Raw genomic sequence first — 13958 nt, 5'->3', positions numbered from 1 at the left:
GGACTGATGTTTTTCCTGGAGAGAAGTGGGTTCTTTGCTGCCCTTCTTGACACCAGGCCATCCTCCAAAAGTCTTTGTCTCACTGTGCGTGCAGATGCACTCACACCTGCCTGCTGCCATTCCTGAGCAAGATCTGTACTGGTGGTGCCCCGATCCCGCAGCTGAATCAACTTTAGGAGACGTTCCTGGCACTTGCTGGACTTTCTTGGGCGCACTGAAGCCTTCTTCACAACAATTGAACCGCTCTCCTTGAAGTTCTTGATGATCTGATAAATGGTTGATTTAAGTGCATTCTTACTGGCAGCAATATCCTTGCCTGTGAAGCCCTTTTTGTGCAAAGCAATGATGACGGCACGTGTTTCCTTGCAGGTAACCATGATTGACAGAGGAAGAACAATGATTCCAAGCACCACCCTCCTTTTGAAGCTTCCAGTCTGTTATTCGAACTCAATCAGCATGACAGAGTGATCTCCAGCCTTGTCCTCGTCAACACTCACACCTGTGTTAACGAGAGAATCACTGACATGATGTCAGCTGGTCCTTTTGTGGCAGGGCTGAAATGCAGTGGAAATGTTTTTTAGGGATTCAGTTCATTTGCATGGCAAAGAGGGACTTTGCAATTAATTGTAATTCATCTGATCACTCTTCATAACATTCTGGAGTATATGCAAATTGCCATCATACAAACTGAGGCAGCAGACTTTGTGAAAATTAATATTTGTGTCATTCTCAAAACGTTTGGCCACGACTGTACAGAAAGTCCATTAATTGAAATCCACATAATAATGAACATTTCCTGTTGCTGCAGGATTATTTTCCTGCTGTAGCAAACGGGCTCAAATGAAGATCCTACTTCTGTATTTCCCCTGTCTCTTCTCTTTCCATCGCTCCCTTCTCTTTACATTCACTGTCACAGCATTCAAATGTAAGACCAGAGTGTTGTTGCCCAGTTTGCAATGAGCATTTAAAGTGTATGTCTCCTCCTCTCTCCCTGTCAGCTGAAGGACAATGGGATGAGGGATGGAAAGGACAAGGTCAAACTCAGCCTGAAAGGCCTGAAAGCCCAGAAGAAGAAGAAGCCTCCACATGCATCAGGTAGCAGAGATAAACACACCATCTTCACCTCAACTTGTAACACAATAAAGCAGTCAAATAAATGTAACTAAAATAGAGCAGCAGTGCTTCTTTGGTAATAGATGTCTAATGAGGGGTGCTTTGGTAATATATGTCTAATGAGGGGTGCTCTGGTAATATATGTCTAATGAGGGGTGCTTTGGTAATAGATGTCTAATGAGGGGTGCTTTGGTAATATATGTCTAATGAGGGGTGCTCTGGTAATAGATGTCTAATGAGGGGTGCTCTGGTAATATATGTCTAATGAGGGGTGCTTTGGTAATAGATGTCTAATGAGGGGTGCTCTGGTAATATATGTCTATTGAGGGGTGCTTTGGTAATATATGTCTAATGAGGGGAGCTTTGGTAATATATGTCTAATGAGGGGTGCTTTGGTAATAGATGTCTAATGAGGGTTGCTCTGGTAATAGATGTCTAATGAGGGTTGCTCTGGTAATAGATGTCTAATGAGGGGTGCTCTTTGGTAATAGATGTCTAATGAGGGGTGCTCTTTGGTAATAGATGTCTAATGAGGGGTGCTTTGGTAATAGATGTCTAATGAGGGGTGCTCTTTGGTAATAGATGTCTAATGAGGGGTGCTTTGGTAATATATGTCTAATGAGGGGTGCTCTTTGGTAATAGATGTCTAATGAGGGGTGCTCTTTGGTAATAGATGTCTAACGAGGGGTGCTCTTTGGTAATAGATGTCTAATGAGGGGTGCTCTTTGGTAATAGATGTCTAATGAGGGGTGCTCTTTGGTAATAGATGTCTAATGAGGGGTGCTTTGGTAATATATGTCTAATGAGGGGTGCTCTTTGGTAATAGATGTCTAATGAGGGATGCTCTTTGGTAATAGATGTCTAATGAGGGGTGATCTTTGGTAATAGATGTCTAATGAGGGTTGCTCTTTGGTATTAGATGTCTAATGAGGGATGCTCTTTGGTAATAGATGTCTAATGAGGGGTGCTCTTTGGTAATAGATGTCTGATGAGGGGTGCTCTTTGGTAATAGATGTCTAATGAGGGGTGCTCTTTGGTAATAGATGTCTAATGAGGGGTGCTTTGGTAATATATGTCTGATGAGGGGTGCTTTTTGGTAATATATGTCAAATGAGGGGTTCTCTTTGGTAATAGATGTCTAATGAGGGGTGCTCTTTGGTAATAGATGTCTAATGAGGGGTGCTCTTTGGTAATAGATGTCTAATGAGGGGTGCTCTTTGGTAATAGATGTCTGATGAGGGGTGCTCTTTGGTAATAGATGTGTAATGAGCGGTGCTCTTTGGTAATATATGTCAAATGATGGGTGCTCTTTGGTAATATATGTCTAATGAGGGTTGCTCTTTAAAGATAAGGATGAATACTCAAGGCAAATAAAGTTGTTGATTGTTTGTCCCTCCTCAGACTCTGTAGAGGCCCTTCTTCTAGACCAGGTGGAGAAGCTCAACAGGCAGAATGCTGAACTTTCCCATGGTAACGGGGTGGTTCTGGACATGCTCCGCGCCCCCGTCGTCCAACCAGAGGACCTGGAGGATCTAGAGGGGGAGGAGGAGAAGAGGAGAACCCCTGAACGGGAGGAAGAGCAGAGGGCCAGGGAGGAAGAGGAGGTGGATATATTTGGTGAATCTGAGCCCGAGGAAGAGGAGGGGAGGGAGGAACAAGTTGGAGAGGAAGAGGTGGAGAAGAGAAGGGAAGGAGGGGAAGAAGAGTCATCATTGTCACTAGAACCTCTAGAAAGGTACCTTTTGAAATGCAACCCATCTTTTGACATTACTATGACTGTAAATTGCAACTTCTGTATACTGTACACTTACCAAAATAACTACTGGCTAATTACTTAACATAATTAATAGTTGATTTGATATTTGTTTGATGTTTGTTTGTTATTTAGCTCTGAGGAGTTAGGTGAAGTGGCCGTCAGCAGTAAAAACTGTGTCACAGAGGAGGACCTACTGAAAGATTACCTGAAAAAGAGCAGAGTGGAGGAGATGAAAGAGGAGGATGAAGAGGGAGGAGTACCTGAGGGGGTAGAGCCTCAGGCTGCCCAATCAAAGGCAGAGAAGATGAAGGAGGAAGAAGTGGTGGATGATGGACAGCCAGAAGAGTACATCATTGGTGAGGTTCATCATTTCACAGAAATGGAAACTGACAAATGTTTGAAAACAAAACAGGAAGCTAATTTGGACTTTTGTTGCAATTGAGGCAACATTCCTAAAATAAATATAGTATTGACGTAACTTCTGTAAATGAAGTCTCTTGATATTATCCTGGGTTGGCAAGCAGGCTGAAAAACTGTCAGAAACCCTAACGACTACTCTGTCTTCCTAGTCAGTCACTCACCACACAGACCACATTACTTAACCACACCTTGCATGTTTAAAAGTTACAAACATGTCACAGCTGGCAAATTGGATTATGAAATGCTGGCATGAGACCGTATGAGCCGTTTGGTTACTAAGACAGAACAGACACTAATCTATCTCCTGTATGCTCCCTATCCACTATCCTGTCACCTCACTCCATTTCCCTTATCCCTCCCTCCCTCCCTCTCCTTTTCCCCAAACTCTCTCCTCCATCTCTCTCTATCATCTCCAGACTTTACCCCTCCGCCAGCAGCCCCCTTTGACCACCGCATTGTGACTCCAAAACCTCACCAGATTGCTACCTTCTACGCCATTAACAGAGACGAAGTCCTAGGAGGGTGAGTCAGAAGGAGAGAGAGAGAGAGATCTTGAAAACCAGACCCTTTGAAGCCGTAGCATTTGAACATTTTGGGAGGCAACGCAGATGTCGAGAGAGAGGGAGGGAAAGAGAGAGAGAGACAGGGAGAGGGAGGGGGTGAAGAGAGAAAGAAAGAAGTGGCCAATAATAGAAAACTTTACAGTTGGCCCCGTGTGGCTCAGTTGGTAGAGCATGGCGCTTGCAACGCCAGGGTTGTGGGTTCGATTCCCACGGGGGGGCAGTACAAAAAAAAGTATGAATGTATGTACTTGTAAGTTGCTCTGGATAAGAGCGTCTGCTAAAATGACTTAAATGTAAAAATGTAAATGTAAATAGAGAGATACAACAGGGGATGGATGGCAAGCCCAGGTAGGGGATTCATAATACACTCACAGTTCAATTAGACCCTCAAACACTCACTCCACTAAAACCCTCAGCTCTCAAAACTCCACAGTCAGGCAGTTTATTTTTACTCCACGGTATGTGAAACTCACACACACATACTCACACACACACACACACACACACACACACACACACACACATTTGAAATACTTTACTTGAATACAGCAATCAAATTTACAAAAAAAGGATCCAAATAGTTGAAAGGTCCCTGTATGCATGGCACTCAAGGGTACAGAAAGCACCTCCTTCTCCAAACAGCTAGGCAGCTATGCTGCCCAAACCAGCTGAAACAGAGCAGTACCTACAGTAGGCAATTGCTTTGCCCTAGTTTTTTTCAGGCCTGCAATCTGGAGGCCACACACACACACATACACACTCCCCCCTAGCTGAAATGAAATCAGGGGACATTTCACACCTGTGTTGGGGCAGTTACAGTATTTTCCAAGACGATTTAATTGCCCTCTCAAGGGCAGATGATTACAGTTTTTTTTTACAATCGCTAGGACACATTTCTCAATACTTAGGTCACTATTTCAAAACTCTTTACACAGTTCTCCTAACCAACTTTCAGCTTGGCACAGCAGTTAATTTCACATCCAAAATGCACTAAAACTACCAAAACACTTCATACATGTCTCAATCAACTCATTATTCCATAACAGTAGCAAAGGTTGTCACCCAACAAGCACACGTTGTAACTCATAAAACAATGACCTAAACAACACTAACAACAGGGAGCATTACACAATGTTTACTTTTGTAAAAAGTCTTTACAGAAAAAGAATGACACCTCTCTACTGTTTAGAATTCACTGCAGTATATGTTACAGGAATGAATCAGACATGATGCAATATGCTTCAATATGCTTTATGTCATTTTCTGGCATTGAGTGATTCCAAAATACAAGAATTTGTATATACACCATCTACCAATACAGATACAGTAGCAATGCTAGTCAACCCTGTCTTCTGCATTTGGCTACAGGTTCTCATCCACATAACATCTTATGTCATCTTGGGCAATACACCTAGGAAAGAATCTTTGGCATCCCTGGCAATCTTCTGCAGATATGTCCAGGCATCCAGCATTCATTGTGTCCAGGAGGGACATTTGATCATGTGGATGGTGGTCATAAACCTTCCACCTCCATGAGGAAAATAATTCCTCTATGGGGTTAAGGAATGGAGAGTAAGGTGGAAGGAAAAGTGACACCATCCTGGGATGGGCTGCAATCCACTCTGTGACTGCACGGGAGTGGTGAAATGCCACGTTGTCCCATACAATTACAAACGTTGGCCGATTTTGCCTCACTGCAACCCTTTCCTCACCCGGCACAACCCTTCCATAGAGGTCATCCAGGAATGAAATGAGACGCTCAGTGTTGTATAACAGCAATCCAACAGAGGATATTGCTGCACACATTGTGATGTTGGCACCCCTCTGGCCCGGGACATCCACTGTGGTTCTTTTCCCAATCACATTTCTTCCTCGCCACCATCTTTTGGCCAAGTTGAAACCAGCCTCATCCACAAAGATGAATATGTGGGTTGTTTGCCTGGCTTCAATCTCCATGACTCTAAAATAAATCCACAAGGCAACATAAGAGTCAGGGTATTACGGTAGTTTACATTATACCTAAAAACATGCCATTGTGTGCCTCTGCCCTGCTTGGTTTTGTTCAAAACCAGTTCTGTATTTTATAGTCATCTTACCTGGACATATTGGTTCCTGAGTTGCTTGACTCGTTCAGAGTTCCTCTCAAAGGGAACAGTGTACAACTGCTTCATCCTAACTTGAAGTTGTTTCAGGACTCTAGAAATAGTTGTTATGCTTACATTGTGAATATTTCCAAATGTAATGTTGTCTGCCAACACTCTGTCCCGAATCTCTGTGAGTTTTATGGCATTGTTTCTGATGACCATATCAACAATTGCAGTTTCCTGCACAGCAGTGAAAATCCTACCTCTCCCGCCTGCGGGAGGTAACCGTTGGGTCCTAAGCAGAAATACAAAAGCTTTGGAAGCTTTGCTCATTTTACTTCTTTAATGTGCAGTTCAGTCAGATGTCCTTGCAGAATGCACATCTTACCTTGTTTTGCTGGAAATTTCTCATAATAGATGCCACTGTTGAGCATTGCAGATTTGGCTGTACTCTCAGACCAGCCTCTCTCATCGATAGACCAGGATTTATTACATGATCAATTATAGTAGCCCTAATCTCATCTGAGACTACAGCTCTTGATCTTCCTCTCAGTCTTCTTCCACCACGCATACGTACTCCTGTCCCTCTCCCTCTCCCAGCCACTCTTCTTCCTCTGTCAGCCATTTCTCTATCTCTGGCTGGGTCCATGTTTACATTACAGTACATCATTATTCCTAAGATGTTCCCTTTTGTATCGACGGTAATGAAATTGAAAGACTAACACCTGGGTAGGTGTTCAGCTACAATGGGAATCAGCTGTGGTTGGTCTAATTGTTTTGATAGTATTTCATTTTTTAGATTTGGAATATATTTCAATACGGGATTACTGTAGAAATGTAGCAAATTGCTGTCTTATTAAATGTTGTGTTATGTTAGGTTTTGAACTTACGTTTAACCGTTTTGAAAAGAGTATGTAAACATGTGCAAATTGGCCTGTAGGTACATAGAGTTTTGGTGTTGGTTGTGTCTGAGTGAGAAAAGAATTCATGAAATTTGAACGATATAGTCATTGAATGCATTTTGTGCCAAAGCAATGAAAAATTATCCCCAGTTTAGCCCATATAGACTGCTGTTGTGCTCACTGTGTGAAGAGTTTTGAAAAAGTGTGAGAGAGAGAGAGAGAGAGAGATCTGTGAGTGTGCATACCATCCCTACAATGACAACCCAATTAAAGAATGATATAGAAGAGTAAACATTACTATAATGTTATTGTTAACTTAGCTCTATTGTACGTTGAGGCAAAAAGGACAGGGTGTTATAAAGCATCACTGTTATTCATCTCGGCCGCCAGAACCAAAGCAGCTCCTCAACTTTTATGTTAAGGCTGTCACAAGAGACTACACTGTTTCTGAACTTGTTTCTCTGTATGTGATGGTGGGATCATAGGGGACGTTTTGGACAAGTCCACAAATGTGTGGAGAATTCTTCTGGACTGACTCTGGCTGCCAAGATGGTCAAGGCCAGGAGCCAGAAAGAAAAGGTAAGGATCATAGTGATTGAAATGTGAGACCTGAAACAGAAGCTTGATTATAGCTGCTTCCCAGATGCCACCCTATTCCCTATTAAGTGCAACAGGGCCCTGGTCAAAAGTAGTGCACTACATAGTGAAAAGGGTGTCGTTTGGAACGAAGCCATTAATATCAGATGTACAGTATGTGTCCAATGTCCCCACCACCATTAAGGTGGATAGATATTTTATCATAGCACATAAGTAATAGAATACCATTTTAAAGTAGCTTTATCGCCCTCATATCCACTGCATATGTGGCAGTGTGTCAGTCAGTCTCATCTTATGCTTTCCTATGGTCAGCTGAGTATAACATGTGAGATAAGATAGTCGTCAGATGTCTGTGGCAGTACATAGCTGGATGAGTACGTTATCATGTCAGATATTCACAAAGTAGTTTTCCCACCAATGCCACAGCCAAAGCCATAGCTGGCTCAGGTTGCTGTGTGGTACTGTAGGTCTCAATAACCAACCCCGTTGGCACTGTCTGTGTGTGTCTGTTTCTGTGTCTGTCTCTCTGTCCGTCTGTAATGTGTTTCTGTCTGTCGTTCTAATGTTGTTCTGTTTCCCAGGATGTGGTGAAGAATGAGATCCAGGTGATGAACCAGCTGAACCACGCTAACCTTATTCAGCTCTACGCCGCCTTCGAATCACGCCACGACATCATCCTCGTCATGGAATAGTAAGTCCCTCCCTTCCTGTGTGTGTGTGTATTTCTCCTCTCTACACTACACCATATGTCTACTCTTTAAATCCCATTGTGGGACTGTATTCCTCTCTCTCTACTGTAGTCTATGATGACTGACTGTCTCTCCTCTCCTCTCTATGTAGTGTGGATGGCGGGGAGCTGTTCGACCGGATCATAGATGAGAACTACAAGCTGACAGAGCTGGACACAGTGCTGTTTATCAGACAAATCTGTGAGGGACTACAGTACATGCACAGGATGTACATCCTGCATCTAGACCTCAAGGTAGGACAGGACTCACCCTAGCTCTCTACTTTCATTTCCTCAACAATCTGTCACTTCTCACCCCTTCTCTGTCTCTCTCTCTCTCTCTCCCTCACTCTCTCACTGTCCTATTGTTTTTTGTCTGTTTCTTTTGCAACCTTCCCCATTGTACTTTTTAACACTTTACCTTTCTATAGCTCTATCTCCATCTTCCTGTCATTGTAGCATAATAGCTTAGCGATGATGCTAATAATTGCATGCTGTTATTTCCTTTGTCTCACTGTTTTGGGTTCTTTAATATCCTTTCCTAGCCCGAGAATATTCTGTGTGTGAGCAGAGCCACAAACAAGATCAAAATTATTGACTTCGGGCTCGCCAGGAGGTAAGTTCAATTACCAGTGGTTCCTGGCTTGATACAGGGCAGCAAGTAGCCTAGCGGTTAAGAGCGTGCCCAGTAACAGAAAGGTCGCTGGTTTGAATCTTCAAGCCGACTAGGTGAAAAATCTCTCAAGGGGCTCTTGAGCAAGACACTTAACCCTAATTGCTCCTGTAAGTCGCTCTGCATCAGAGTGTCTGCTAAATGACTAAAATGTAATCTCTTAACTTTCTTTTCTCGCTTTCTCAGGTATAAGCCCAGGGAAAAGCTGAGGGTGAACTTCGGAACGCCTGAGTTCCTGGCTCCGGAAGTCATCAACTATGAGTTTGTCTCATTCCATACGGACATGTGGAGTCTGGGGGTCATCACTTACATGCTGTGAGTCCTGATATCCACTAACCATTACATTGCTGGGGGGGCTGATATCCACATTGCTGGGGGGTCCTGATATCCACTAACCATTACATTACTGAGGGTCCTGATATCCACTAACCGTTACATTACTGGGGGTCCTGATATCCACTAACCGTTACATTGCTGGGGGTCCTGATATCCACTAACTGTTACATTACTGGGGGTCCTGATATCCACTAACTGTTACATTACTGAGGGTACTGATATCCACTAACCGTTACATTACTGAGGGTCCTGATATCCACTAACCGTTACATTACTGAGGGTCCCGATATCCACTAACCGTTACATTACTGAGGGTCCTGATATCCACTAATCGTTACATTACTGAGGGTCCTGATATCCACTAACCGTTACATTACTGAGGGTCCTGATATCCACTAACCATTACATTACTGAGGGTCCTGATATCCACTAACCATTACATAACTGAGGGTCCTGATATCCACTAACCATTACATTACTGAGGGTCCTGATATCCACTAACCGTTACATTACTGAGGGTCCTGATATCCACTAACCGTTACATTACTGAGGGTCCTGATATCCACTAACTGTTACATTACTGAGGGTCCTGATATCCACTAACTGTTACATTACTGAGGGTCCTGATATCCACTAACCGTTACATTACTGAGGGTCCTGATATCCACTAAAAGTTACATTACTGAGGGTCCTGATATCCACTAACCATTACATTACTGAGGGTCCTGATATCCACTAACCGTTACATTACTGAGGGTCCTGATATCCACTAACCGTTACATTACTGAGGGTCCTGATATCCACTAACTGTTACATTACTGAGGGTCCTGATATCCACTAACTGTTACATTGCTGAGGGTCCTGATATCCACTAACTGTTACATTACTGAGGGTCCTGATATCCACTAAAAGTTACATTACTGAGGGTCCTGATATCCACTAAAAGTTACATTACTGAGGGTCCTGATATCCACTAACTGTTACATTACTGAGGGTCCTGATATCCACTAACTGTTACATTACTGAGGGTCCTGATATCCACTAAAAGTTACATTACTGAGGGTCCTGATATCCACTAACCGTTACATTACTGAGGGTCCTGATATCCACTAACTGTTACATTACTGAGGGTCCTGATATCCACTAACTGTTACATTACTGAGGGTCCTGATATCCACTAACCGTTACATTACTGAGGGTCCTGATATCCACTAAAAGTTACATTACTGAGGGTCCTGATATCCACTAACCATTACATTACTGAGGGTCCTGATATCCACTAACCGTTACATTACTGAGGGTCCTGATATCCACTAAAAGTTACATTACTGAGGGTCCTGATATCCACTAACCATTACATTACTGAGGGTCCTGATATCCACTAACCATTACATTACTGAGGGTCCTGATATCCACTAACCATTACATTACTGAGGGTCCTGATATCCACTAAAAGTTACATTACTGAGGGTCCTGATATCCACTAACCATTACATTACTGAGGGTCCTGATATCCACTAACCGTTACATTACTGAGGGTCCTGATATCCACTAACCATTACATTACTGAGGGTCCTGATATCAACTAACCGTTACATTACTGGGGGTCCTGATATCCACTAACTGTTACATTACTGAGGGTCCTGATATCCACTAACTGTTACATTACTGAGGGTCCTGATATCCACTAACCGTTACATTACTGAGGGTCCTGATATCCACTAACTGTTACATTACTGAGGGTCCTGATATCCACTAACTGTTACATTGCTGGGGGTCCTGATATCCACTAACCGTTACATTACTGAGGGTCCTGATATCCACTAACTGTTACATTACTGAGGGTCCTGATATCCACTAACCGTTACATTACTGAGGGTCCTGATATCCACTAACCGTTACATTACTGAGGGTCCTGATATCCACTAAAAGTTACATTACTGAGGGTCCTGATATCCACTAACCATTACATTACTGAGGGTCCTGATATCCACTAACCGTTACATTACAGAGGGTCCTGATATCCACTAACTGTTACATTACTGAGGGTCCTGATATCCACTAACCGTTACATTACTGAGGGTCCTGATATCCACTAACCGTTACATTACTGAGGGTCCTGATATCCACTAACTGTTACATTACTGAGGGTCCTGATATCCACTAACCGTTACATTACTGAGGGTCCTGATATCCACTAACTGTTACATTACTGAGGGTCCTGATATCCACTAACTGTTACATTACTGAGGGTCCTGATATCCACTAACTGTTACATTGCTGGGGGTCCTGCTATCCACTAACTGTTACATTGCTGGGGGTCCTGATATCCACTAACTGTTACATTGCTGGGGGTCCTGCTATCCACTAACCGTTACATTACTGGGGGTCCTGCTATCCACTAACTGTTAGATTACTGAGGGTCCTGATATCCACTAACTGTTACATTGCTGGGGGTCCTGCTATCCACTAACTGTTACATTGCTGGGGGTCCTGATATCCACTAACTGTTACATTGCTGGGGGTCCTGCTATCCACTAACTGTTACATTACTGAGGGTCCTGATATCCACTAACTGTTACATTGCTGGGGGTCCTGATATCAACTAACCGTTACATTACTGAGGGTCCTGATATCCACTAACTGTTACATTACTGGGGGTCCTGATATCCACTAACTGTTACATTACTGAGGGTCCTGATATCCACTAACTGTTACATTACTGAGGGTCCTGATATCCACTAACTGTTACATTACTGAGGGTCCTGATATCCACTAACTGTTACATTGCCAAGGGTCCTGATATCCACTAACTGTTACATTACTGAGGGTCCTGATATCCACTAACTGTTACATTGCTGAGGGTCCTGATATCCACTAACTGTTACATTGCTGAGGGTCCTGATATCCACTAACTGTTACATTGCTGGGGGTCCTGATATCCACTAACTGTTACATTACTGAGGGTCCTGATATCCACTAACCGTTACATTACTGAGGGTCCTGATATCCACTAACCGTTACATTACTGAGGGTCCTGATATCCACTAACCGTTACATTACTGAGGGTCCTGATATCCACTAACCGTTACATTACTGAGGGTCCTGATATCCACTAACCGTTACATTGCTGGGGGTCCTGCTATCCACTAACCGTTACAAAGCTGGGGGTCCTGATATCCACTAACCGTTACATTGATGGGGGTCCTGATATCCACTAGCCATTACATTACTGAGGGTCCTGATATCCACTAACCGTTACATTACTGGGGGTCCTGCTATCCACTAACCGTTACAAAGCTGGGGGTCCTGATATCCACTAACCGTTACATTGATGGGGGTCCTGATATCCACTAGCCATTACATTACTGAGGGTCCTGATATCCACTAACCGTTACATTACTGGGGGTCCTGATATCCACTAGCCATTACCTTCTTATGCTCACATATTGTACCTGTTTAGAACCCTCTTTTTAGAACCCTCTTTTGCGAGGGGGACCTCACAAGAAGTCAGCAGGAAGTAGTCAGTGTGTACATACACAACCCATGAACACACTATAGAATACATCCTTTTCTCCAGGCTGACAGGTCTGTCTCCGTTCCTGGGGGACGATGACAATGAGACTCTGAACAATATCCTGGCCTGTCAGTGGAACTTTGAGGAGGAGGAGTTTACAGACATCTCTGAGGAAGCCAAAGACTTCATCACACTTCTGCTGGTCAAGAGCAAGAGGTGAGGGGTACCATGTGTGTGTGTGTGTGTGTGTGTGTGTGTGTGTGTGTGTGTGTGTGTGTGTGTGTGTGTTGACAACTATGTTGTAGTTCTCTAAAGTTGTATTATTATTCAGTTGTGGACCTGTGTATCCCTGTGAGAGTGTGTGTTTTAATAATGTATGTGTGTGTTCTCTAGTTGGAGGATGAGTGCCTCACAGTCACTAAAACATTCCTGGCTGTCGGATCACAATCTTCACTATCGCCTGCATCAGAAGGTAGAACAAACAAACACACACACACACACACACACACACACACACACACACACACACATAGACACACTTTCCGACTTAGAGTATTTTTGGCATTAATGCATGGATGGATTAAACCAATTTTTATCACAAAAACTAATATGGTGAATATACTGTACCTATTTCTTACAGAAACATAAGTGCCACTCAACACACCCTTTCCCTCCCCGTAGATCTAGACAGGTAAGCTGTGAAAACCACCCAGCCCACCATACACTATCACACACTTTCTAGACATGCCATTCATCTTCAGCTACTGTATACTGTACATCTACACTGAACAAAAATATAAATCCAACATGTAAAGTGTTGGTCCCATGTTTTACGAGCTGAAATAAAAAATCCCAGACATTTTCCATACGAACAAAAACATATTTTGCTAAAAGAAATTGCACAAATTTGTCTACATCCCTTTTATTGAACATTTCTCCTTTCCCAAGATAATCCATCCACCTGACAGGTATGGCATATCAAGAAGCTGATTAAACAGCATTACACAGGTGCACCTTGTGCTGGGGACAATAAAAGGCCACTAAAATGTGCAGATTTGTCACACACACTGTCACGCCCTGACCGTGACACACACAATGCCACAGATGTCTCAAGTTTGGAGGGAGCATGCAATTGTCATGCTGACTGCAGGAATGTCCACCAGAGTTGTTGCCAGATAATGTAAAGTTAATTTCTCTACCATAAGCTGCCACCAACGTTGTTTTTGAAAATTTGGCAGTTAGTCCAACCGGCTTCACAACCGCAGACCAT

General features: G+C 43.2%; 1 protein-coding gene across 1 annotated transcript; it reads left to right on the top strand.

Moving 5' to 3' along the window:
• Positions 1-1013: 1013 nt before the first annotated feature.
• Positions 1014-13375, top strand: LOC120054301 (myosin light chain kinase family member 4-like). The gene is made up of 12 exons (XM_039001716.1): positions 1014-1095; positions 2515-2848; positions 3002-3225; positions 3706-3811; positions 7324-7417; positions 8017-8126; positions 8276-8417; positions 8708-8778; positions 9022-9150; positions 12752-12904; positions 13082-13160; positions 13370-13375. Exons 1-12 carry the CDS (start codon positions 1014-1016, stop codon positions 13373-13375), a joined length of 1530 nt encoding a protein of 509 aa, XP_038857644.1.
• The last annotated feature ends 583 nt before the right edge of the window (positions 13376-13958 follow it).

Source organism: Salvelinus namaycush, chromosome 10 (genome assembly GCF_016432855.1).
Source record: "Salvelinus namaycush isolate Seneca chromosome 10, SaNama_1.0, whole genome shotgun sequence".
Classification (NCBI taxonomy): Eukaryota; Metazoa; Chordata; class Actinopteri; order Salmoniformes; family Salmonidae; genus Salvelinus; species Salvelinus namaycush.
This window is presented reverse-complemented; position numbering and strand designations above follow the sequence as displayed.